The sequence below is a fragment of the Chaetomium tenue genome (assembly GCF_020726465.1).
Source record: "Chaetomium tenue strain MPI-SDFR-AT-0079 chromosome Unknown F5144scaffold_1, whole genome shotgun sequence".
Lineage (NCBI taxonomy): Eukaryota > Fungi > Ascomycota > Sordariomycetes > Sordariales > Chaetomiaceae > Chaetomium > Chaetomium tenue.
The window spans coordinates 3,338,395-3,362,561 of record NW_027117329.1 but is presented as its reverse complement, the minus strand read 5'-3'; the positions used below and the strand labels follow the sequence as shown (position 1 = coordinate 3,362,561).

Here is a 24,167-nt window from a genome sequence, read left to right as displayed (position 1 = left end):
GCAAACTATCTAACATTGGCAGCCAATAAAAACTCCCTTCCCTGACTCGGCGAGGGAAAATACCATTCCAAGTTCAGTCACAAGATGTCTTTGAGCACGAATCCCCCACAACTGTAGAAGAACGGCAACTCTTGGAGAGTGATATGCGACAGTACCTAAGTTGTGCTCTCAAACTAACGGGTGCTCTTGTGGCCCGGGGCGTTCCCAAAGCGCCACACGAGGGCAACCACAGGTTCAAGAGATAAGGCAGTTGTGCCAGCAGATCAGGGGATTCATAAAAATGGAAACGAGGGGGCGAAACACGTCTGGTCGAGGAACATCTCGGGTGGGTTGGGACATCAAATTATGGCACAAAGAGACCGTTCGGGCTCAAAACCCTTTGTTATGGATATATCAAGACACCATTGTGTATACCTTAATTAGATACCTAATTTGAATCTCCTAATAATTAACCTGAGTCTCCTAAAAGCTCCCGAGTTCCATCGTGCCAACCCGTAACAAGTCCCTCCCCGCCTATATAGAGTTACAAGATGAACTACCTACCATGTATTGAAACAAGGCAATTATAAACGGCAACATGCTTAATGTTTCTTCGTTGGCACATAAGGGGGGGAGGGGTTTAATGCTTGGCTCTCGAGCCTTCGGTTGGCTCAGGGGCCTGTGGAAAAAACGGCCTATTGAGCCGTCCTTCCGGCTTGTCCGGATGAAAAGAGTACCAACGGCCACGCGCATGTATTTCGAACCCAAAAGAGAAACAGCGACTCCAAGTACTGGCTCTCTCCCAGACCCAGGGGAAGGTTTGTATAACAGTAACAAAGAATCGGGGGAGTATCGTTCGGTATATCGGCCCCCCACGACCGGTCCTCCACCTAAAAACGAAGTGAGATCAAACTTGCCGCAAACTGCAAGACTTTACGTAGCATATCAGCATCCGCTTAGTGTTGGATCCATACTTCAGCCAGCTTTTAGCAATCCGGTAGAGAACTCGGAGGCCGAAAGAAACTGCAGCTCCATAAATGCTAAAGGAGGAAACGCTGTATCAGGTCCTGAACCTAGGAGGTTGGGTAAAAGGCTTGTTGACCAGTTGGTCGCCCACCAGGAATTTCCCAATGGTAACCCATCCGGCACTGCTCTGCGTCGGAACACGGCGCTGAAACATGCAGCTGCGCCAAGGGTAGAGGAGAGGAGCCAAGCCACATACCGGAAGTCGCCTGGCGCGATAACGGTAGAGCGCCAGGACAGCGTATCTTGCAGTCAGCCCCCGGTCGTGGTCAAGCCAAAGCCGACGGCCAGCGGCGAGGGGCAGAAGCCAGACGACCGGGACATGTTGCCAAGCCGACGACGGCATCAGGTCACCGTAGGATTCCCCAAAATAGAAACTCGCCCAGAAGACTCTACGGTCATCCAGGTCATGCGGCCAGCGCCATCACCTGCCCCTCATTCGTCAAGTCTGAGGAGGCGGCTAGGGTACCGGTCGTTAAGAGAGGCTGCCACGGACGGGGACAAGAAGGCGAAGACCACACCACTGCTCAACCATCTGACTCGACCAAGTGCTGGTCTCAGTGATCTGCCGAGTCAACTCCTGGCCAAACATCATAGCCACTAGAAATGGCTAGTTGTGATAGTTGGAGAGTTTTCTCGGCAATGAGAACGGCCGATGGAAGAGTGAAGTATGGATGGGATGGAACTGGAAGCCCAAGTGCCCGGGCTACAGGTTTCGAACTTTCGATTGCTTGAAATCGAATGGGCGAGGCTGGAAAATACCCCTCATTGCGCCTTCGGACCAAGGAAGGAACTGGGCCGGGCTCCCTCGCCTCAGGTGCCTGCACTTAAATTGGGTTGGGGAGATCGACAGCTGAGGGAGGTTCGACCGACGGGGTCACAACTTCCCAAGGCCAGATCCAAGAAACCCTAAACAAAACGGAAAGAGCCAATTACGCCGCTTACTCCATACCAAGATTGAAATCCCCCCCAAAAAAGAAATATCTTTCTGATCTAAGCATCACCAGTACCCTCAACGAAACCGTGACATGAACCAGACGAGGGCAGCTGTGTCCGGGATACCGAACGTTTCGATCCCGCCACAATCCAATCTTCGTCCCGCATTGAATGAAAGTGGAATGTGCAAACTTCTCTATCGGCGCAAAACATCACCAGTGTCTCTCGTCTGGCCCCTCGTGGCAACCCCCACCACGTTGTAATCCCGGTCGCTGCACGGAATTCTCCTATCAGTGTTCACTCTGAAGCAAACTTTGAGGGATCCCGGCAGTTTCAAACCAGGGAGCTGAACGTGACGGTTGAGCAAGCGTGGAGGTGGTTGGCTGGTTGTTCTCTTTCAAAACCCCACACCTTCCCAAAGAGGGTTTGAATAAACACTCAATAAGGGGCTATCTTGTCTTGGGCTTGTCAACGCTCAACACTCAAACATCTCGACAACCGGATTAGGACCGTCAATTCAAATTCCACAGGGTCTAGACTCCAAGCCCTCGGGCAGCAAACTGACATGACCTCCCCGAACTGATGTGTCTTCGCTAGTTTTTCATGACCAGTGGCAATCGTCGCGGGGCCCTTTGTCGCTAGGATAAGGGGCTTCCGCCCGCGAAGGCAATAATTGCCTATTAAGGGTCTGAATAGCCCTTTACTAGAAGTTCCCGCGAGTGATAGAGCCTTGGTTTCCAGTCACACGTCTTTTTCCGTGCCTGTTCAAGCCTCTATTGATGGCTGACTTGGACCCTGCCGCCGTCTTTGACGGGGAAGGGCCTCCCCCGAGGATCGAGTTTGTGTTCCACAGGTCTCGTGCCCAAGTTTATACACCCCATTCAGACAATAAAGTCAACCCCCCTTGAATAAACCTCACCATGCGTCTATAAAAACATTACTACCCTTGACCTGTTATCTGTTCTCCGGCTTTCTCCCCCCTTGCCCTCTACCCAGAGCAAGTCAATGTTATCCCAACGGGCCATCAACATCACAACAAAGACACAAACACCCCCATCCACTTGATCGAAACACCCACAAGAGTTTCGAACACCATGAGGTTCACCCTCCCCATCACCCTCCTGGCCGTCGCGGTGTCAGTCGACGCCGCCGCCGTGGCCGACCAGGACAAGCGCTACTGCTCGGCCGAAGGCCAGGCATGTGACACAGTCAAGCGGGCGGCCGAGGCCTTCTCGTCCGCCATCCAACAAAACACCAACCTCGTCACACGCAACATCACCCAGGGCGAGACGGCCTGGATCGCCCGCCGCCAGCTGCACGAGCTGGCCCTCGCCATCGCCGCCAGCCACGACGACCCGGCCGCCTTCTACAGCGCGCTCGGCTTCCAGGGCACCCCCACCGACGAGGACACCGAGTCCACCGCGACCGAGAAGCGCGACGCCGCCCCCGAGCCCTGGTGCACCAAGTTCCTGGGCTAGCCGTGCTGGAAGCGCAACCCTCCCCCCGACCAGGTCAAGCGCGAGGCCGAGCCCTGGTGCAAGCAGTTCCTGGGCATGCCGTGCTGGAAGCGAGACGACACCACCGCCGTCGCCCTCAGCGTCGACAAGCGCGCGGCGGAGCCCGAGGCCGACGCCGAGCCCTGGTGCACCCAGTTCCTGGGCCAGCCGTGCTGGAAGCGCACCACCTCGCCGGCCACGACCACCGACATTGAGAAGCGCGATGCCGACGCCAAGGCCGCGCCGTGGTGCAAGCAGTTCCTGGGCATGCCGTGCTGGAAGCGTGATGCCGACCCCGGTTGGTGCCGCCAGTTCCTGGGCATGCCGTGCTGGAAGCGCAACGGCGACGACACCAGCGCCGTGGAGAAGCGCGAGGCTGAGGCCGCGGCCGAGCCCGACCGGTTCTGCACGCGGTTCACGGGGTCTTCGTGCTGGAAGCGCGATGGCGGCGCCGTGGCGGCCGAGGAGGTCAAGCGCTGCTCGAGCGAGGGCCAGGCGTGTTGGAAGGCCAAGCGTGCCGCGGCGGCGGTCATCAATGCCATCGACGAGGGCAACGCCCAGAAGATGGCCCGCGACGCCGACCCGGGTTGGTGCAGGCAGTTCCTCGGCATGCCGTGCTGGAAGCGCGCTGCTACCTGCAACGGCCCCGCCGGTGTCTGTACCAAGGCCACCCACGACCTGCACCCCATGTACAACGCGGCCCGCACCATCATCGAGGCTTAGGTGAGCCGGCCTCCTTCTTTTTTCTTTTGTTACTTCTCTTTCCTTTGCTTGCACAGTTTACTAATACCGGCTTGAAAGGCGTTCTCTTCATTTTCTACTGTTTCTTTCTCTCTCTCTCGGGTCAGCTCTGGTCCAGAAAGAAAGAAAAAGGGGACGAAAAAAAGGAACAGGGGCGTCTTGCTCAACCACTTCTCTTCGCTGGTATATATTTGGAAACTAGACGGCAGCAACACCATCCCGCCCAAAACGCCATTTTCTCTTCTCAGTGTGGGCTTAGTCCCATTCCCTGCTGGCCTTGTCGAGCCGCCTTATTAATTATAGCGCTACACCAAGGGTAGTCGCATTTGTATCATTGGTCCAGGTGGGAAAATATACCAGGACCGGCGGGTGGTCTGTCATTTCTATTTACTCATTAGTAGCTATTCAATTGGATTGGATTCCCTTCCATCACAACGATCGATATGTGTTTGTCCTTGACATGTATTACTCACCTCCGTGTTCCAAATCCCAGACCGTGCCGGGCATGAATCTGTTTCCCTGAAGTCCCAACAGAGGACGGCCTGTAGGTTTGTTTGGCGAGCGTCACAACGGAGCCTCAAACGATATCACGTTGCATGTAGCGTGGCACGAAAAAGTGAATACGCCTCGCTCAACTGCTGGTAAGGTTATCAACATGGCCACCAGCTGGTAAAACCCCCCCACCCACTCACACCCACCACTCAACCAACACCGCCACCTCACATCAACAGACGCCACGCACCCAACAACAGCGCCGCAAACCCCGTACACACCCCCATCAGCCACTGCAACGTCTGAAACTTGACCTGCTCGAGCTGCTGGCGCAGGGCGGCGGCCTCCTGCTCAATTTTCGTTTCCGTCTCCTTGATCTTGAGCTCCTGGGAGACGGCCTCCTCGCGGATGCGGCCCTTCTCGAGGTTGAGGTCGAGGCGCACGCTGGCCTGGGTGCGGCCGATCTCGTCGCGCAGCCGGCTGTTGAGCTTGGTGATGTCGTTGGTCAGCTTCTCGTGCGCCGCCCGCGTCGCGTTCGACTCGGTGCTGTCCGCCGACAGCAGCTCGCTGCGCAGCTTGGCGAAGTCGACTTTCTGTGTGTAGGTTGTCTTGGCGGCTTCTTCGCGGGGTACCATGGTGCGCGTGAGGTTTTGGATGCTGTGGTGGTTGTGAGAGGGAGGGGGTTAATTGGTGTAAATGGAGGGGTAAGGGGGCGCGGGGTGGGGGAGGGCGGTGTACCTCTCCTCGATAACGTCGTTTAGCACCTTCATCATGGCGACTGATTGCTCTTCCGTGAAGCCTTCTTCCTGTAGGCGCTGTACAAAGCGGAGGGTATCGAAATGGTGGTCACGTCTGCGCGGTGCAGAGGCGTGGAAAGACCGCCGGAGCATGGGGTTGTGGAGGATGCCATAGGGATTCCTAGTTGGTTGGGCGTTTCCACATCTCCTCAAAATGGTCGTTGTGTTAGTTAAGTGAAGCGACCTCCTCGGCGTGGCCTGCCATCCTGTCCCTTTAGTTGTGTTCCTTGTGCGCTGAAAGGCGACTGCGGGTATCCGTATGCTCGTGGTTGTCAAGAGAGGACTGGTCCAGCTCAGTCGTGGGAGGAGGAAGCGCGGGACTGATTGTGTCGCATTCATGTTGGGCTATACTCTATCCGTTATTGGCCTTGCAAAAGGACTAAACGAATGCTAAAAGGTAGAGAAGAAGACCCTGAGCCTTGAATATCCCGCGAATTGGTTGACGTTGGACACTGACACAGCGGCTCGGCTGCTTGCGGCTTGCTTGATTGGCAGCATGAGCCGAACCGCCGAGCTGGACGAGCATGCGCCACATCCAAAGCTCTGATTTCAGCACTAGCCACACATAACGGGACCCCACCAGCCACGCCCCACTCTGCTCTCCTTCAAAACCACCGAAAATTTTGCCCAATTCCGATTTCCTTCTTCTTTCTCTCTTCATGAACAACGCAAATTTTAACATTCTCGGAACTAGCTTCAATGCGATTTACGAGGCCCCTGGCTGCTTCACGGCAGTCGGCTGTGGCCCAGGACGCAAGTCGTAGGTTTTCGAACAGAATGGAGAGGGACGGAGTTTTGCTTCGGCGCTCGATCTTGGGTGCGGTTCTTCCCTTTTTCTGCCGTGGGAAAGGCCGCAATGATTGGACGTACATACATGTTTCCCTTGATAGTAGTGCCCTGTTGAGTCGCTGGCTGCCTTGCTGCTACTGGCAGACCAGTCTGAATTGGTGTATGCGTCGTGCGTGAGCGTGTGTATGCCTTGCACCCCAGGTGCGCGATGTACCTGGCGATAGGCCTCAATGCTTGTTTCACCGTCGTCACCAAGAATTGCATCTAGCCATATCGTGGCATTTGTTTGCTGCTGTGTTATCCTCTATTACAATACCTCGCGGTGGCTCATTTGAGTGAAAGAATCCCAAACAATATGAACGACGAAGCCAAGAGTAAAAAGGCAGCAAGGGGAAGTAGCACAAACTTGCCGAAGGAGCAGAACAAGGTCATGGTACATGTTTTGGGCAAAAATACAGTCTATTAGTTTGCGTCGCCTACTTCTTCTCCTTGGTCTTCAACTTCGTCTTCTCTTTGGGCTTGCCCTTGGTCTTCTCCTTGACGTTGTCGCTGGACTTCTCCTTGGCCGCCTCCTTGGCCGCCTCCTTCTCCTTGGATGCCTCCTTAGGCGTCTCTACCTCCTTGGCAGACTTTTTCTCCTGTCCCTTCTTCAACGCCCGAGGATCCAGACCACGCCTCCTCATCGCGTTCCGCTTGGCACGCTCAATGTAGTCCTCGTCCTCATTGTCATCGAACCCTCCAAAGTCATCCTTGGCTTCTTCCTCGCCCTCCGCAGCGACAGGTGTCTTGTCGATAACCTCGCCGTCATTCTCATCCGCGGCCTTCATGATGGCGGCATCCTTATCCTTCTTGCCATTGGCGAGGACGGCATTCCCGGCCGTGGGGCCAACCTTCTGGAATTTGGCGACAAAGAACCCGTCGACGTTGTACAAGTGGGGATAATACCGGCGCGTCAGCTTGAGGCTGGGGTGGAACGCCTTGCCCATATAACTGGTGAAGCCTTCCTTGCCGAAGGGGAGGCCAGTCTGAAACCGGTGTTAGCAGATTCCTTGTTACCAGGCTAAGGTGGATGTGGACTTACCTCGACGAGCCTGACATTCGGCCGGCGGCTCAAGGCGTAGGCGACAACTTGTTCGCTAAAACTGGGTCAGCATTTATTTCGCCGGGCGTGTTAAGCTCCATCGGACTCACTTTTCCTCGATTGCCACGCTGCATGTAGAGTAGACAACGTAGCCACCCGTCTTGCTTGCATGGTTGACCGAATCAATAGCTGCCAACAACAGCTGCTTTTGTGTGTGCGGTAATTGAATGAAGTCCTTCTCGTCCCTGTTGGTCTTCACTGAGGGGTCCTTGGCGATAACGCCAGTTCCTAGACGACGAGTCAGCGTGGCCATCCAAACCATAGATACTTTTTTTTACTCACCAGAGCAAGGTGCATCCAAGAGTACTCTGTCGAAGCCACCCATCACTCTGGGGAATTCGCGGGCATCGTAGTTGCAAACGATGACGTTCTACGCCTCGACGTCAGCCAGACACCAAATAGTTCAACAAGCGAGGATCCTTACCCTCGCACCCAGACGGTGAATGTTGCCAATCAGACCCTTGGCACGAGACTTGCTGGGATCGTTCGCAAAAACGACGCCCGTGTTCTTCATCAACGCCGACATGTGCGTTGTTTTACCACCGGGGGCTGCGGCCATCTGTTGGGTTTTTTTTAGTAAGCAATCCGTCGTCATAGATGCGGAAACCAAACGACTTACATCGAGGCAACGCTCGTTCTCCTGAGGACAGAGAGCCATGACGGGGAGGAACGAAGATGCGGCTTGCAGGATGTAATGGCCAGCCAGATACTCGGGAGTGGCACCCAATGGCACGCTTTATCTCGGGTCAGTTTCTAGGGCACAGAGAGATGACGGTAATACTTACGTCGACTCAAATACCTGCAGGCCAACTTTGGACCACTTGCCCACAGGTTCCAAAGTGACGCCGCGGTTGACTATGAACGGTTAGCGCACGAGGGGTTGTGTACGGAAAAGGGGTATAACTAACTGAGAGCCTGCGCCAGATCACGACGATGCGTCCGTAGGGTATTTGTTCGAATGACGACAGGGCGCGCGCTCTGTTCCCCAGTTAGTTGTGTGATTGAAACAGAATCCAAGTCACTGGACGTACCTCGTTGGCTTCAAAGAAAGCAAATGCTTCCCTCGGCGGGAACAGGTTCCTATGTATGTCAGCGATGGGACAGGTACCCTTAGAAAGCGCATCTTACATGAGTTTCTCTGCCAAGAACTCATTGTAGCCATAGTCTGTCCATTCAGTGTCAGTAAAATATCCGACAATCGGATCGAATAGGGAAAAGGGTGGCACGTACAGGCACAGACGTCCTTGAGCAACTGGTTGGTATACTCGGCCCTGCTCCGTCCCTCCTCGGCGAGATTCGAAAAGTCCTCCAGCACGCGGATGGTCTCTGTTATCCTGGTCCTCAGCATCTGGAGGTCGGGGGCTAGCAGCCCTTGCGTTTTCGATGACAGCTCGTCCTCATCATCGTCATCCTCGCCCAAAACATTGGGCTTGTCGCCGTCAATGTTGGTCTGCAAAGCTTCTTCCCGCAGTTCCGCTTCGTTCTCCTCCGCTTCCCTGGCTAGTTTGTCGTCTAGCTTCTTTGACAGCCCCTCAATGTTGGCGGCAGTCAACTTCTCCTCCCGCTCCTCATCATCGTCGTCCTCGTCGTCGGAGAAAACGAATTTCTCCTTCTTGCCGTTGCCTTGGTCCGAGTCGTAGACTGAGTCGTCGGAGCCCAAGAAATCGTCGCCGAGCGTCTCCTCGTCCAAATCCGATCCGCCGTCAACCTCCAATTCGGAAGCATCAAACTCGTCACCCATCTCCTCGTCTGAGTCGGATTGTTGTACAGAAGCCTTCTTGGACTTCGCCTTGTTAGCCCTCAGGCCATTCTCGGACGCCCCAGATGATTTCTTGGTGCCATTGGTTTGTTTTCCTGCCGGTTTCGTCGCAGTTACACCATTCTTAGTGCTCTCCCCACGGGGCTTCTTGGAAGGCTTCTCGGACTTCGTCGATGTACGGCGCTTCTTGGTTGAGCGCACCTCGGCCGGCGTATCGTCGACCGGAAGACCCTTCTTCCGCTTAAGATTGGCAAAGTGTTCTTCTGACAGCGGCTCAGGGGCGCCCTGTTTCTTCATACGGCGTCCAACACCCATATTTGCGAGTTTGGCGGCGGGTTCCCTGCTTTTTCGTTTTTATCGCAGATGTTTGGCAGCGGGACGACACTGGCAGACAATGGCGCTCCAGCAACCCGCCAGAATCTTGCCAAATTTCTTGCGAAAAGCGTTATCGATAAGAGCGGGAGCGTTGCTCTGCACCAAGAAGTTGTGTGGGGCCAGTCCAGCCTCAGACTCGCTAAACCAAAAGCAGGAGGAACCTTGTTGCTGACGTTACCCCTGGCAAGCCTGGCAAGAGCGTGAGAACCTGGCAAAGGATGGAATGCTTCGCACTGCAGCTCCTTGCTCTTAACAGATCATTCGGAAAGTACCCGCATTTGGCGCTCCTGCCACACACAAGCACAAGCGAGAACCCTCATTTTCCGCAACTGCGAGTCTGGCAACGAGCTTTCACCCTCCCACCGCGACGACCCAACAACCCAACTTTTTCTCTTTGCTTGATTCTCTTTTCGATTGAGTGGCTTTGGTTGCGGGTATTGCTAATAATTACCAGCTCCGCCCACTTTTCGTCCATTGCCCCATCGAGCTCCACCGATTTCCACCCCTTTCACGAACGTCACGATTCCCAACTTCACGACCTTCATCTGCCTGGCAGCCACTTTTGACAAGTTGGCTGTTACTCTTCGTTAACCCCGCGCAGCCGAGCGCATCGAATCCATCATGGCGCCGGCCTTACCAATTAAGTTCCAGGAGCTGCTTCAGCTCAGCAGCCTGGGCGTTAACCAAACCGCCATCACTTTCAACACATGCGTACGAGCCCATCCCGCACACCATAACTCGTTCCCTTTGTCGCCCTAACCTTGCTGACCTTCGGTGTGTCTGGAATAGACTCTAGAATCAGACTCCTTCATCTGCCTTCGAGACAAGAAGGATGAAGCCTCATCCCCCGAAGTCCTCATTGTCGACCTGAAGAATGGCAACAATGTCATACGGCGCCCCATCAAAGCCGACAGCGCAATCATGCACTGGTCGCGACAAGTCATTGCCCTGAAGGCACAGTCCAGGACACTCCAGATTTTCGACTTGGAGCAAAAGCAGAAGCTAAAGTCCACCACTATGAGTGAGGATGTCGCCTTCTGGAAGTGGACGAGCGAGACGACATTGGGCTTGATCACAGACACTGCCGTCTACCACTGGGACGTCTTCGACCCCGCCCAGGCAGCACCCGTCAAAGTGTTCGACCGCAATACCAACCTGCAGGTGGGTACCTATTATGTTCGCTAAACTCCCCGGGTGGACGCTGACAGCATGCAGAGCAACCAGATTATCAACTACCGGACGAGCGCCGATGGGAAGTGGATGGTCGTAGTCGGTATCTCGCAGCAGCAAGGACGTGTCGTCGGTGCCATGCAACTCTATTCCAAAGACCGCGGCATCAGCCAAGCTATCGAGGGCCATGCCGCTGCCTTTGGTACGGTCCGGTTAGACGATGCCCCCGAGGACACTAAGCTCTTCACCTTTGCCGTCCGGACCGCCGCCGGCGCCAAACTACACATTGTCGAGGTCGACCACCCCGAGACGAACCCCGTATTCTCCAAGAAGGCCGTCGACGTTTTCTTCCCTCCAGAAGCCGCCAACGACTTCCCGGTTGCCCTCCAGGTTTCGCAGAAGTACGGCATCATTTATCTCATCACCAAGTACGGTTTCATCCACCTCTACGATCTGGAGACTGCCACATGCATCTTCATGAACCGTATCTCGGGCGAGACCATTTTCACAGCCTGCGGCGACAAGGAGTCAAGTGGTGTTATTGGCATCAACCGGAAGGGTCAAGTTCTGTTTGTTAGCGCCGACGAGAACACGATCGTCCAGTATGTTCTCGAGAGCCACGGCACTGAGCTGGCACTCAAGCTGGCGTCCCGCGCTGGGCTCCCCGGTGCCGACAACCTCTACCAGCAGCGTTTCGAGCAGCTCTTCACCAATGCCAACTACCAAGAAGCTGCCAAGGTCGCAGCCAACTCTCCCCGTGGCTTCTTGCGGACGCCGCAAACCATAGAGCGGTTCAAGCGGATCCCCCAGCAGCCCGGCCAAATGTCGCATATTCTTCAATACTTCGGTCTGCTTCTTGACAAGGGGTCGTTGAACCAGCACGAAACTATTGAACTTGCCCAACCCGTGCTGGCCCAGAGCCGGAAACAGCTCCTCCAGAAGTGGCTCGGCGAGAACAAGCTCGAGTGCTCTGAGCAACTTGGTGACATGGTTCGCCCTCACGACATGGCCATGGCCCTCGGCATTTACTTGAAGGCGAATGTGCCTCACAAAGTCGTTGCTGGCTTCGCCGAGACCGGCCAATTTGAGAAGATCCTCCCGTACTGTGCTCAGACGAGCTATCAGCCCGACTTTGTTCAGCTCCTTCAACACATCATCCGCGTCAACCCGGAGAAGGGCGCCGAGTTTGCCACATCTCTCGCCAACCATGAGGGAGGGTCACTGGTCGATTTCGAGCGCGTGGTGGATATCTTTCAGTCTCAAGGCATGGTCCAGCAGGCCACCGCCTTCCTCCTCGATGCGCTCAAGGAGAATAAGCCGGAGCAAGGCCAACTCCAGACCCGTCTTCTCGAGATGAACCTGATCAACGCACCGCAGGTCGCTGATGCCATCCTTGGAAACGACATGTTTTCTCACTTCGACAAAGGTCGTATTGCGACTCTTTGCGAGCAGGCTGGCCTCTTGCAGAAGGCTCTGGATCTATACGAGGATCCCGCCGCTGTCAAGCGTGTCGTTGTCGGCATCGCTGGCGCGCCGAACTTCAACCCTGATTGGTTGATTGAGTACTTTGGCCGTCTTTCAGTCGAGCAGTCTATCGATTGCCTCGACGCAATGATGAAGCACAACATCCGCCAGAATCTCCAGTCTGTGGTCCAAATTGCCACCAAGTACGCGGAGCTCCTCGGTGCCCAGCGCCTGATTGACCTATTCGAGAAGTACAAGACCGCCGAGGGCCTCTACTACTTCCTCGGGAGCATTGTTAACGTCAGCGATGACGCCGAGGTCGTCTTCAAATACATCGAGGCGGCCACTAAGATGGGCCAGATCCGCGAGGTCGAGCGCATCTGCCGTGACAATAGCGTTTACAACCCGGAGAAGGTCAAGAACTTCCTCAAAGAGGCGAAGCTTAGCGAGATGCTGCCGTTGATGGTTGTCTGCGACCGCTTCAACTTTGTCCACGACTTGGTGCTCTACTTGTACCAGCACCAACAGTTCAAGTCCATCGAGATCTACGTACAGCAGGTCAACCCTTCCCGGACCCCTGGTGTCATCGGTGGCCTGTTGGACGTTGACTGCGATGAGAGCATCATCAAGAATCTCCTCTCCACCGTCAACCCGGCATCGATCCCCATTGACGAGTTGGTCCAAGAAGTTGAGACGCGTAACCGCCTCAAGCTGCTCCTGCCCTTCCTTGAGGCAACCTTGGCCGCTGGCAACCAGCAACAAGCCGTTTACAACGCCCTAGCGAAGATCTACATTGACTCGAACAACAACCCCGAGAAGTTCCTGAAGGAGAACGACCAGTATGACACGCTCACGGTCGGTAAATACTGCGAAAAGCGAGACCCCAACCTCGCTTACATCGCCTACCGCAAGGGTCAGAATGACCTCGAACTCGTCAATATCACGAATGAGAACGCCATGTACAAGGCCCAGGCGAGATATCTTCTCGAACGCGGAGACAGGGAGCTGTGGATGTTTGTACTCAGCGAGAACAACCTCCACCGTCGCTCAGTGGTTGACCAAGTCATCTCCACTGCTGTCCCAGAGTCTACGGACCCTTCCAAGGTTTCCGAGGCTGTGTCGTGCTTCCTGAATGCCGATCTCCCTGCAGAGCTTATTGAGCTCCTGGAGAAGATTGTTTTGGAGCCCTCGCCGTTCAGCGACAACCAGAACTTGCAAAACCTCCTCATGTTCACCGCTGCTAAGGCTGACAAGGCCCGTGTCATGGACTACATTCACAAACTCGATAACTTCTCTTCCGACGAGATCGCTAACGTCTGTATCGAAGTCGGCCTGCACGAGGAGGCGTTCGAGGTCTACAAGAAGATCGACAACAAGGAAGCCGCCGTCAACGTCCTCGTTGAGCACGTCGTTAGCATCGATCGTGCGCAAGCATACGCCGAAGAGGTTGACATCCCTCAAGTCTGGAGCAAGGTGGCCAAGGCTCAGCTGGATGGGCTCCGGGTCAGCGATTCTATCGACTCATACATTAAGGCTGAGGACCCTAAGAACTACGAGGAAGTCATTGAGATTGCGGTTGCGGCAGGCAAGAACGAGGAACTCGTCAGGTTCCTTCGCATGGCCCGCAAGACTCTCCGCGAGCCTGCTATTGATACCGCCCTTGCCTTCTGCTTCGCCCGTCTCGACCAGCTTGCAGAGCTCGAAGACTTTTTGCGGGCAACCAACGTGGCCAACATCGAGGAATCGGGAGACAAGGCTTACGCCGAAGGTCTCTTCGAGGCGGCCAAGATCTTCTACACAAGCATCTCCAACTGGGCTAAGCTCGCGACTACCCTGGTTCATCTCACCGACTACCAGGCGGCCGTCGACTGCGCCCGCAAGGCGAACAACATTAAGGTCTGGAAGGAGGTCCATGAGGCATGCGTTGGCAAGAAGGAGTTCCGCCTTGCCCAAATCTGCGGTCTCAACCTCATCGTCGATGCCGAGCAACTCCAGGCTCTCGTCAAGCAGTATGAGCGCAATGGCTACTTTGACGAACTCATTAGCCTCCTCGAGCAAGGCCTTGGCCTTGAGCGTGCCCACATGGGCATGTTCACCGAGCTGGGTATTGCCCTGTCCAAGTATCATCCCGAGCGGTTGATGGAGCACCTGAAGCTCTTCTGGAGCAGGATGAACATGCCCAAGATGATCCGGGCGTGCGAGGAGGCTAACCTGTGGCCTGAACTGGTGTTCTGCTACTATCACTATGACGAGTTTGACAACGCTGCGCTCGCCGTCATGGAGCGCCCCGAGAACTCGTGGGAGCACCAGCAGTTCAAGGAAATCACCGTCAAGGTGGCCAATCTCGAGATGTACTACAAGGCCATCAACTTCTACCTTGAGCAGCACCCATCTCTGCTCACCGATCTCCTCCAGGTCCTGACTCCCCGGATCGATGTGAACCGGGTGGTTCGCATGTTCCAAAAGTCGGACAACCTGCCGCTCATCAAGCCGTTCCTTCTCAATGTGCAGTCGCAAAACAAGCGCACGGTCAACGACGCTATCAACGACCTGCTCATCGAGGAGGAAGATTATAAGACCCTCCGGGACTCTGTTGAACACTATGACAACTACGATGCTGTAGACCTCGCTGGCCGTCTCGAGAAGCACGACCTGGTGTTCTTCCGCCAGATCGCCGCCAGCATCTACCGCAAGAACAAGCGGTGGGAGAAGTCTATCAACCTGTCCAAGCAAGACAAGCTGTGGAAGGATGCCATCGAGACTGCCGCCATTTCAGGCAAGGCGGATGTCGTTGAGGAGCTGCTGAGATATGTAAGTTCAACGCCACCCTTTATTTGGTTCATTACTAATGATATTCCAGTTCGTGGATGTTGGCAACCGTGAGTGCTACGTCGGCATGCTGTACGCTTGCTACGACCTGATCCGGCCCGACGTGGTCCTTGAGCTGTCATGGCGCAACGGCCTGATCGACCACGCCATGCCCTTCTTGGTGAACATGCTCTGCGAGCAGACCAAGCAAATGGCGGAGCTCAAGGCGGACAACGAGGCCCGCAAGTCCCGCGAGAAGGAGCAGGAGAAGGTCGACGACAACACCCCCATCCTCGGCGGCAACCGCCTCATGATCACAGCCGGCCCCGCCGGCGGCGCACCGCCCGTGTCGCCTGCGCCGTACATGCAGACCAACGGCTTTGCGCCCCAGCCGACCGGCTACGGTTTCTAGAGGGTTGTTCCGGTGGTGTTCGAGTGCCCCTGCCTGTTCGATCCGGGCCAGCGTCGCTGGTTCTATCCATTCGAGGGTCCTGCTCAGTGGGGCAAGCCGGTCAAGGTGATGGAGCTTGGGCCGTGCCAAGTCCCAACAAACATGGTGTCTTTAAAGGGCGAAAAGCACTGAAGGGATGATTTCGGGCTGTGGGTGGGTGGCTTTGGCGGGTGTTTTTTAGAGCTGATCTTGGCGCGTTGCTGATGTTCCTGCTTCTTCCACTGAGCACGGCGGGAGGGATATTCCCTGTGTTAGTACAACATCTGTATGATAACTTGCTTGATCGTTTTCCTGATCCCACTTCCGAACTGTGTTTTTGGTCTTGGTGATTGTGTAGCTGCCTTGGAAACGTAAGATCGGGGGAGAGCGAGAGATAAAGAAAATGTGGGAGTAGGAGGGTAAGAAAAGTGCTAGCATTCGGATGTAAATAACGTTGTGTCACCATGGCCACGCAACTGAAGCGATGAGCTACGACATGTGGATCAGAGGTAATGAATTGCCTACTTAGTCTAAGAAGCTACCACGGGTAGTTGATCCCCGCGGACATGGATACACCTCCTCCCCAAGTATCTGTTCCCCCCCCTTGCAGAAATCTGCTGTAAAGGGCGCTCATGCCTAACGACGCCGCCCTCTTCCTCCGTATTGCTCGCTCCATCATATGTTTCTTTACTCTTTGCCACCTGGCGATCGGATGGATGCATAACTAAAAGAGCATTACGGTGTGGCCAGCACGTCTCGTGTTGGTCAGTGGCCTATCTAGCGAGGGGGCGGAATGACGAGCCGCGCGCGTTGCTGTACTTCCAAGGTCCCTTACCCTAGCAGCCGCTCATTTGGCGTCGGCTTTGACGATGCGGCAGACAAGGTCTGAACCGTCAACAGAGTCGCCTTCTCGCACTGCGAGCTGAGAGACAACACCGTTGTGAGGGGCGGAGATGACCATTTCCTAGTTAGACAAGTTAGTGATTTATGCTATAGTAGGGAAGTAGAAGAACGTACCATCTTCATGGCGCTCAGGACAGCAAGCGGGTCACCCTTCTTGACCTCGGTGCCGTCATGCACGCGCAGCTCGACCAGCACACCAGCCATGGGCGCACCGACTTGGCTCGTGTCGGTAGGGTCAGCCTTGGGACGGCTAACGTTTTCGACGGCCGCCATCTTGTCGTCGACAGAGACCTGGCGGACCTCGCCGTTCATCTCATAGAACACCTCGCGCTGGCCCGTATTCTCGGAGAGCGGCCCAACAGCGAGCAACTTCAGAATGAGCACTTTGCCCTTCTCGAGCTCGACGTGGAACTCCTCGCCGATCTCGGGCTTCGAGAGGAAGTACTTGGTCGGCAGAACCGATAGATCGCCGTACTTCACCACGAAATTCTTGTAATCTTCAAAGACCTTCGGGTACATGATGTAACTGGCAATATCACACTCGGTAACGCTGCCGCCAAATTTGCGGCCGAGCTCCTTCTTGACATTTCCGAAGTCAACGGGGTCGAGAAAGAGGCCAGGGCGCTGGTCCAGCTTGCGGCGACCGCGGAGGGCGTTGGTGCGGAGCGGCTCCGGGAATCCCCCGTAAGGCTGGCCCATCATGCCCTCGAAGAACTCGAGAACGGAGCCGGGGAAGTCGAGCTCAGCAGCACGGGCCTTGACGTCTTCAGGTGAAAGCTTGTTGGAGACCATGAACTGTGCTAGGTCGCCAACGACCTTCGAGGTGGGAGTAACCTTGACAATGTCGCCGAGAAGGTCGTTTGCATGTTCGTAGGCCTTCTTAGTCTCAAGCCACTGGGAGCCGAGGCCGAGCTGAGAAGCCTGGAACATCATGTTGGTCAGCTGGCCACCCGGAATCTCGTGCTCGTACACCTCGGGGTCGGGACCCGCAAGATGAGCCTCAAAAGGCGAGTAGAGAAGGCGGAGCTGGGACCAGTAGGTGTCCAAAGCCCGAACGTGTTGGGGGTTGAGACCAGGGTCCTTGCCAGTGCCATCAAGAGAAGCAAGAATGGCGTTGATGCTAGGCTGCGAAGTCATGCCAGACAAACTGTCGGTGGCAGCATCGACAGCGTCAGCGCCAGCCATAGCACAAGCAACCATAGAAGTAACACCGGTACCGGCCGAGTCGTGGGTGTGGACGTGAATAGGCAAGTCAGGGTACTTCTCCCGGATGGAGCCAATGAGAAGAGTAGCGGCATGCGGCTTGAGGACACCGGCCATGTCCTTGATACCCAAAACATCGATGTCAAGGGCAACAAGCTTGTCGACAAGGTCCAGGTAATACGCAAGGTTGTACTTCTTCGTGGGGTTCAGCATGTCGCCGCTGTAGCAAACTGTGCCCTCGCAAACACCGCCAGCCTTTTGCACGGCCTTGATGCCGACTTCGAGTTGGTTGATATCGTTCAGGGCATCAAAAACGCGGAAAATATCAACGCCGTTCTTCTTGGCCTGATCAACGAAGTGGTAAATGGCGTTGTCAGGAAGTGAGGCGTAGGCAACGCCATTGGCGCCACGCAGCAACATCTGGAAAGGGATGTTGGGAATCAGCTTCCGCATCTTGCGGAGACGGTCCCAGGGGTCCTCGTAGAGGAAGCGCATGGCAACATCGAAGGTAGCGCCGCCCCAGCATTCCAAGCTGTACAGGTTGTGGAGCGCATGGCTCGTCTCTTTGGCGATGTTCAGCAGGTCGACAGTCCGGACCCTCGTCGCAAGCAGCGACTGATGGGCGTCGCGCCAGGTGGTGTCCATCAGCAGGCAGCCCTTGTAGTTGCGAATAGCCTTGGCGAAGGCCTTGGGGCCCTGCTCAAGAATGATCTGACGCCAGCCCTTCGTGGATGGCAGCGTGGTGTCGATCTTGTGCCCAGATTCGTCAAAGAGCTGCGGGATGATAATATCGCCCTTGAACTTGGGCTCACCAATCTGGCCTTTGATGCTGCTTCCGTTTACCGCAACGTCGCCCAGATAGGCGAGGAGCTTTTGTGCGCGGTTCTGGCTTCCAACGAGATCGAAGAGCTCTGGCGTCGAATCGATGAAAGTCGTCCAACACTTTGACTCGATAAAAATGGGATGAGTTAACAGAGACGTGATGAAGGGCAAGTTCGTTTTCACACCGCGAATTCTGAATTCGATCAGAGCGCGGAGCATCTTCCGACGAGCGATCTCGTATGTTGAGCCTGTGGCAATGACCTTGACCAACATGGAATCACTGTAAATGTTAGCATTTTTTTCGTTGGGCATTGGAGCAGCATAGGGGGCGTACTAGTGAGCTAAAATAGTTGGACAGACGTTAGCGAATGAGTTCAAGATGAAAGCAACAATGAAAGATAAGTCCAAGTCCAAGTCCAAAGTTCCAAGTTCCAGGTCCCGAGGTCAGACCCGCCCTTGGTTCCAACCCGGAGAGCAAGACAGCGAGATGTCGAAGGCATCGTCCTCGGCGTGATCATCGGCATTGCCGGACATTATCCTCGACTTTGCCAAAGTCATTTTTTTTCCTTGATATTATCCTCGGGATTGTCGAGGATACTATCGAAGACATCTCCGAAGAATGCATTTCCAACCTCTGCCGTGCTACTAACAAGCAGCAGGGACCCTCAAGTGTTGAGGAGGTTTGTTGTGACTGTCTAGCTGACCTTGGCGCCGAAGATTTACTTGTGGAGTTGTTGTGAAACCCAGCCACCAAGTTCCGGGGGTGTCGGCCCTCGCCGCGAGGGTGACGACCTCGCCGCTGCGGCATTAACCCCGTCGTCGTGATGGAGAACGACGGATACCGGCCCAAAACCTCTGTGGGTTTAACAACAGGCAATAGCCTTGCTTGTGCAAGTACTATTGTGCCCTTTTCGGTAATGTCTTTGTGTCGGCCAACGTGCAGGGTCTGGGTGTTTGGGATGGGTGACCCGGAGAGGAGGCTTTATACCCGACAGTATCCGCGATCCAGCGCGAGTGTCATGTTCTTTAATTCTGACAAAAGTTGCCGGGCTGATGGTGCTGGATTTGAGGGAGTTGAGAAAGGCGTTGGATTAGGGAAGGCGCGGTCTTGAGGAGGGCGTGTTGTCTCAAAACGGCAGGCGTTCTTGCAAATTTGAGTTGGAACCCAGCTCAGGAGTTGTTTGCGAATGAGCCCAGAGGATAGATATACCCCGCTGCTGCTGACGTCTGGGCCTGCTATGGTTGTTGACTGGTGGTTTGTATAGGCTTCGTTGGTCAGCATCCCGTCTCGTGACGGAAGAACGGTGTTACTCACTGTTTCGACACGCGCAGTCTGTCCTCAAAACAGAGCCGCCGCTTTAGGGGCGGCTTACCGACTTGCCGCCAGAAAAGGAGTATCGCGGCCATCGAGGCAAAGGACACAGCTTATCCGCAAACACGACAAAGTTGTCGTGGACTAGGACCCGAAGTTGGTACAAAAGAGAAATCGGACTTACGAGTGATGACAGCACCGGCGAAACCATTGCCACCGTCCAGTCTAATACCATTTCCACCCGCAGAGCCTGATATTGATATTAGTTATTCGATCTCCAGGGAGCAGGGGGTTAAGGGTATAGAATTGACATACGGTAAACTTCGATCTTGCCCGTGTCGGGCTGGAAGTTCTTGGCTGGATCCTCACTGTTTAACATTGTTAGCTCCCCCGTGGCTATGGAAGGATGTACGGGCATTACATACGTGGTGATCCGGGTCTGAATAGCAAAACCACGGGTCGAGATGCGATCTTGAGTGAGTCCAAGTTGCTCCAGAGTTGCTCCGGCCGCAATCTGAATCTGTGCCGCAACGATGTCGATCCCGCAGATCTGTAGGACGTGTTAGTATAAAACTGGCCCTCGCAATGCTGTGAAGGAGGAAAAATCTCGCCTCTTCCGTGATAGTATGCTCTGGTTTTCTACGTTAGCTATATCCTGACGTGCTGTTCGAGTCAGGGGCAGAATCAACTCACCGACCTGAATTCTTGGGTTCACTTCGATGAAGTAGTAGCGGTTCTCCTGATCTACAAGGAACTCGGCGGTTGATGCGTTACCTAGTTTCGTTAGTTCCTAGAGTCTGAAAAGCAAGGGCGGAGTTGAAGGGAGGGGGGTTGAGGAGGAGGGGGGGGGGGGGGGGGGGGGGCGAATTAGGGTTAGGGTGGGACATGACTAGGGTTAGGGTGGGGTAGGACTAGGGTTAGGGTGCAACTTACGCAGTCCGACAGAGCGGCCAAGTTTGACCGCGTCCCTGAGCATGTTATCCCGCACGTCGGCGGGGAGGTCCTTAGCCGGAGCGATCTCAACAACTTTCTGATGCCTCCGCTGGACAGAGCAGTCACGCTCGTAGAGGTGAACCAGGTTGCCGTAGTTGTCACCGAGGAGCTGGACTTCGATGTGCTTGGGCTTGTCGAGGAATCTCTCGACGAACACGGTGCCGTTGCCAAAGGCGCTCTTCGCCTCGGAAGAAGCTCTCTCAAAAGACTCCTGGAGTGTGGCTTGGTCGCGCACGACACGCATGCCACGACCACCGCCGCCGTAGGCGGCCTTGATGATGACGGGGAAGCCATACTCGTCTGTGAACTTCTTGACATCCTCGAACTTCTCAACCGCACCCTCAGTGCCAGGAACAACAGGGACTCCAGCGGCGATCGCAATCTTCCTGGCCGAGACCTTGTCACCGAGGGAATCGATCACATCGGCGGAGGGTCCGATGAACTGAAAGCGAACCTAGTGAGCTACCATGCTTTATAAGGGGGATGGAAGGGCTTCAAGCTCACGATAAGGCCGGCCTTCTCGACGTTGCGAGCAAATTCGGCGTTCTCAGACAAGAAACCGTAGCCTGAGAAATGTCAATCCGGAGCTCCGGTCATAAATATTTCTCTGTGGCCTACCAGGGTGAATCATCTGGGCGCCATGCTCGATAGCAATCTTGATGATCTCGTCACCAGCAAGATAGGCACCGACGGCGGTATACTGCCCGCGCTTGCCAATGACGTACGCCTCGTCGGCCTCTGTTTTCCCTCGTCAGCGGGCGGCTCCTATATACCGAAGGAGAGTGGGGTGGAGCGGCGCATACTCTGCCTGTGCATCGAGAGACGATCCTCATAGCTACACAATCAGTATTCAAATTAGGAGTGAGATGGTTGGCGTGGCGTCTCACCTGAAGACGGCGATGGTGTGAAGTGAAAGCTCGTGGGCCTGCGCACTCCATATTAGCCATTGAAGGTATTGGGGGGGGGGGGGGGGGGGGCGGGCTCCTGGGTGACTCACGGTTCTGAAGATCTGTGGAGAAGAAAGCGAATGAGCATCATATGTTGATACGGCACGGGAGACAATAAGATCGAACATACACGAATAGCTAGTAGACACGGTCAGCGCCACCCCAGGGCAAGAGAGGACGGTCTGGTGCCACTTACGGATTTCACCTCTGTTGGCAACTGTCATGCGCAACACCTTTGTTAGCCATGATTTCGACTTGTGATGGTTCGGCGAAGGAATATGCGTGTCGACGGGGAGTGGGAGTGGTCTCGGAGCGGCTGAGAAGCTCTTCCACTTGTTTCAAAGGGCAGCAACACAGGCTTAGGAAGCCCACTTACCCAAAATCTTGTTCAGTTGCATGATGGTCGAGTTGGCGCGGATGCGATGCACGGTCTGGGCCTCCTTGGGGGCATCGCCCTCCTCGAAGACATCGTCATTGTTGGTGACTGGCTTGTTGGCCGCCATGCTGTCTCAATTGGTGTTTGCTTTGGCGGTCAGTTGCAAGGAGGAAGACGAGGAGAGGAGGGAAGAAAAGAAAAAAAGAGAGTCGAGAGCAGCCGATGGGGGTGGGAATGGTGGGGTGGTTTCCGACTGAGCAGGGGTATGCGGTCACGGCGGGGTCGGACGCAATGGTGGGGTAGACGGGCATGGCATGGGCGCGCAACCCTTACACTGTTAACTAGTACCTCCCGCCCCTGGCTTGAAAGCTCCGGTTAACGAGGTAGGTACCACTTATTCCCTTAGACATACAAATAAGAAAGAACCTAGGAAATTTCCACCAAACTTGTAATAGTGTACCGGCAAGAGCTCACCAAGCATCTTGGCAAGCTAAGAGTGGCCCAGCGCCGGTCATCGCCGCTTTCCCATGGTCCATGGCCGTCCCAGGTCAGGAGCCAATAGGTGGTAGGTACCTACTACCTACCTGGGTCTGTCTGATCCAGGCAAACCATGGACCTAACCTTGATGATGCAAGCATCACGCAGTAATCACCTTGATAGCCCCCTGTACCCGAACGTTCGCAGGGGCAAGATAACCGGGAGTGCCGGGCGCCAATGATTCTTTTCGCGCTGACTTGACACCTGGTTTTGACATCCATACACCCGGTCTTGATAGTGGGGTGGTCGAGTTAAGCACAGTCGCAGCCAGCCTTGTTTGGCAAGCCTCAAGAGGGTGGTTAGCGCCCGCCAATTGGAGGCCGGTAATCGGAGCTCCTTGCACATGCACGGAAAAAATCCCACCTCAGCTTTCCAGGTCCGACGTCGAGCCATGGTGGGGCGCCAGAGCTTGGGGAGCTCGGCCGCGGGGTGAGCAAGCCATCGCCGGTCACAGATGATTTCACCCACCGAGCAGGGCCCCCATTGCTGGCTCAATCCCGCCGACCAACCAAAGACAACATGTATCTAAGTCGTTTTGCTAAGGTCAACCCAAAACCCCCAACCCTCCCACGGACGCTTTGGGGAGGGCCTCAACCCCGGTCGAACCGATGTGAACAGGCCTTTGCCGTTGCCCGAGGTTCTGGTTCAACACGCAAATACCGCAGTAGCCGACTCCCGAGTAAGCATCAGGTGCTCTTTTCGACGCATCCTCCTGGTGATCTGTTCCGGCGTTATCGTCTAGCCGAGGGTAAGTCCGTCGAGGATAGCCACGGAACACCCAACACATCCGAAATCTCGGGTCCCAAACTGACGCACACACCACAACGGTCCCCGGCAACCACACCCACTTCCTGCTCACGATCCGCGAAATGCGGGGATTTGACAACCCCCGCCATTTGCGAGCAAGTCCCACATCTGGGCACTATCACAAAGCTGCATCACACAGCTGCAACGTGTCCTAGGCTATTGCCGGTCTGGGAAGGTAATGCATACAGATCTGGAGGTTGAAACATGGACATCTCTTCTCGCTGTCGCCAAGAATCCCATTGCCGTCTGCGTCGAGATGGGAACCGGCCGCCAAGACGGGCCAGGAGCCTCCTCGGCACGACTGGCGAGCATCCTCAACAACATGGATTCGCACTGGTGTAACATTCCGTTAAATCCGGAACCTTTTCACTACGCGTAATTTAAATCAGAGGGGGGGGGAAGAAAGAGCAATGGACGAGAACTTCAAGACCCAGTCTCGTGTTTGAAACCCGGCCACACACAAAACGGTCACGGGGTCGCTCAGGCATGCTCCCTTTCCCCAAGAAGAGGGAAGCTAGGTTGGGTTGTGTCGTTTACCTCATCGCTTTCCAATACCTCGATCATAGGATTGTGTGCTGGGGTCCAATTGCAACCATGATGACTTCTCGGCCGCTGCGCCGACTGGGGGAAGGGGGATGGATGGAGGCGGCTAACCTCGTCTCAAAATGCGTGACATCGAGGTATACCGCATCTGGCGAACCGAGTAAAAGTTGTGGTAATGGACTCTGACTAGGGTCGTGGTGTGCTGCTTCAACCCCCACGACGAGCAGGGCGGCGAGACCCTGCCAAGCGCCGGCTCCGGAGCAGCCCCTCCAACATTGAGCTTATCAGATCAGACACCGTACTCTTCTTGGCGCGTCGGTTTCG

At 55.2% G+C, this 24,167-nt stretch overlaps 6 protein-coding genes across 6 annotated transcripts; 3 read left to right on the top strand and 3 right to left on the bottom strand.

The window, feature by feature from the left end:
* Positions 1 to 622: 622 nt before the first annotated feature.
* F5144DRAFT_543411 (uncharacterized protein) lies at positions 623 to 1,606 on the top strand (the record flags this gene model as incomplete). Its single annotated transcript, XM_066787245.1, has 3 exons — positions 623 to 797; positions 1,044 to 1,357; positions 1,409 to 1,606. The coding sequence occupies 3 exons, from the start codon at positions 623 to 625 to the stop codon at positions 1,604 to 1,606; spliced, it is 687 nt and encodes a 228-aa protein (XP_066648633.1).
* A 2-nt stretch (positions 1,607 to 1,608) lies between these two features.
* F5144DRAFT_481083 (uncharacterized protein) lies at positions 1,609 to 4,157 on the top strand (the record flags this gene model as incomplete). Its single annotated transcript, XM_066785267.1, has 4 exons — positions 1,609 to 1,665; positions 3,462 to 3,589; position 3,717; positions 3,747 to 4,157. The coding sequence occupies 4 exons, from the start codon at positions 1,609 to 1,611 to the stop codon at positions 4,155 to 4,157; spliced, it is 597 nt and encodes a 198-aa protein (XP_066648632.1).
* Positions 4,158 to 4,780: 623 nt separating this feature from the next.
* On the bottom strand, positions 4,781 to 5,930 carry F5144DRAFT_555950 (uncharacterized protein). The gene is made up of 2 exons (XM_066787945.1): positions 5,406 to 5,930; positions 4,781 to 5,324 (listed from the first exon to the last, which is right to left on the bottom strand). Exons 1-2 carry the CDS (start codon positions 5,801 to 5,803, stop codon positions 4,895 to 4,897), a joined length of 828 nt encoding a protein of 275 aa, XP_066648631.1. The 5' UTR covers positions 5,804 to 5,930; the 3' UTR covers positions 4,781 to 4,894.
* A 693-nt stretch (positions 5,931 to 6,623) lies between these two features.
* On the bottom strand, positions 6,624 to 9,607 carry F5144DRAFT_41853 (NOL1/NOP2/sun family-domain-containing protein). Its single transcript, XM_066784915.1, has 11 exons — positions 8,625 to 9,607; positions 8,523 to 8,559; positions 8,426 to 8,474; positions 8,303 to 8,372; positions 8,180 to 8,249; positions 8,014 to 8,128; positions 7,819 to 7,953; positions 7,677 to 7,764; positions 7,445 to 7,622; positions 7,335 to 7,389; positions 6,624 to 7,278 (listed from the first exon to the last, which is right to left on the bottom strand). Exons 1-11 carry the CDS (start codon positions 9,466 to 9,468, stop codon positions 6,730 to 6,732), a joined length of 2,190 nt encoding a protein of 729 aa, XP_066648630.1. The 5' UTR covers positions 9,469 to 9,607; the 3' UTR covers positions 6,624 to 6,729.
* A 123-nt stretch (positions 9,608 to 9,730) lies between these two features.
* Positions 9,731 to 15,432, top strand: F5144DRAFT_41975 (uncharacterized protein). The gene is made up of 4 exons (XM_066784917.1): positions 9,731 to 10,239; positions 10,318 to 10,689; positions 10,744 to 14,973; positions 15,023 to 15,432. Exons 1-4 carry the CDS (start codon positions 10,150 to 10,152, stop codon positions 15,380 to 15,382), a joined length of 5,052 nt encoding a protein of 1,683 aa, XP_066648629.1. The 5' UTR covers positions 9,731 to 10,149; the 3' UTR covers positions 15,383 to 15,432.
* Positions 15,433 to 15,888: 456 nt separating this feature from the next.
* Positions 15,889 to 22,202, bottom strand: F5144DRAFT_555946 (carbamoyl-phosphate synthase L chain, ATP binding domain-containing protein). The gene is made up of 17 exons (XM_066787944.1): positions 21,957 to 22,202; positions 21,777 to 21,797; positions 21,711 to 21,718; positions 21,631 to 21,642; positions 21,521 to 21,558; positions 21,437 to 21,468; positions 21,252 to 21,371; positions 21,138 to 21,199; positions 20,574 to 21,075; positions 20,334 to 20,414; positions 20,252 to 20,271; positions 20,066 to 20,190; positions 19,956 to 20,008; positions 19,825 to 19,890; positions 18,663 to 18,669; positions 16,418 to 18,608; positions 15,889 to 16,364 (listed from the first exon to the last, which is right to left on the bottom strand). The coding sequence occupies exons 1-17, from the start codon at positions 22,081 to 22,083 to the stop codon at positions 16,248 to 16,250; spliced, it is 3,582 nt and encodes a 1,193-aa protein (XP_066648628.1). The 5' UTR covers positions 22,084 to 22,202; the 3' UTR covers positions 15,889 to 16,247.
* Positions 22,203 to 24,167: the final 1,965 nt, after the last annotated feature.

Coding starts and splice junctions, on each gene's coding strand:
- F5144DRAFT_555950 (XM_066787945.1), bottom strand. CDS start 5,803: ATGAATGCGACACAATCAGTCCCGCGCTTCCTCCTCCCACGACTGAGC. Junction 5,325..5,405: donor AACGACGTTATCGAGGAGAG/GTACACCGCCCT, acceptor CAACCACCACAG/CATCCAAAACCTCACGCGCA.
- F5144DRAFT_41853 (XM_066784915.1), bottom strand. CDS start 9,468: ATGGGTGTTGGACGCCGTATGAAGAAACAGGGCGCCCCTGAGCCGCTG. Junction 7,390..7,444: donor AGCGTGGCAATCGAGGAAAA/GTGAGTCCGATG, acceptor ACCCAGTTTTAG/CGAACAAGTTGTCGCCTACG. Junction 7,279..7,334: donor CGAATGTCAGGCTCGTCGAG/GTAAGTCCACAT, acceptor CACCGGTTTCAG/ACTGGCCTCCCCTTCGGCAA.
- F5144DRAFT_41975 (XM_066784917.1), top strand. CDS start 10,150: ATGGCGCCGGCCTTACCAATTAAGTTCCAGGAGCTGCTTCAGCTCAGC. Junction 10,240..10,317: donor CCATCACTTTCAACACATGC/GTACGAGCCCAT, acceptor TGTCTGGAATAG/ACTCTAGAATCAGACTCCTT. Junction 10,690..10,743: donor ACCGCAATACCAACCTGCAG/GTGGGTACCTAT, acceptor GACAGCATGCAG/AGCAACCAGATTATCAACTA.
- F5144DRAFT_555946 (XM_066787944.1), bottom strand. CDS start 22,083: ATGGCGGCCAACAAGCCAGTCACCAACAATGACGATGTCTTCGAGGAG. Junction 21,469..21,520: donor CACACCATCGCCGTCTTCAG/GTGAGACGCCAC, acceptor CTGATTGTGTAG/CTATGAGGATCGTCTCTCGA. Junction 19,891..19,955: donor GGGCAAGATCGAAGTTTACC/GTATGTCAATTC, acceptor TATCAATATCAG/GCTCTGCGGGTGGAAATGGT.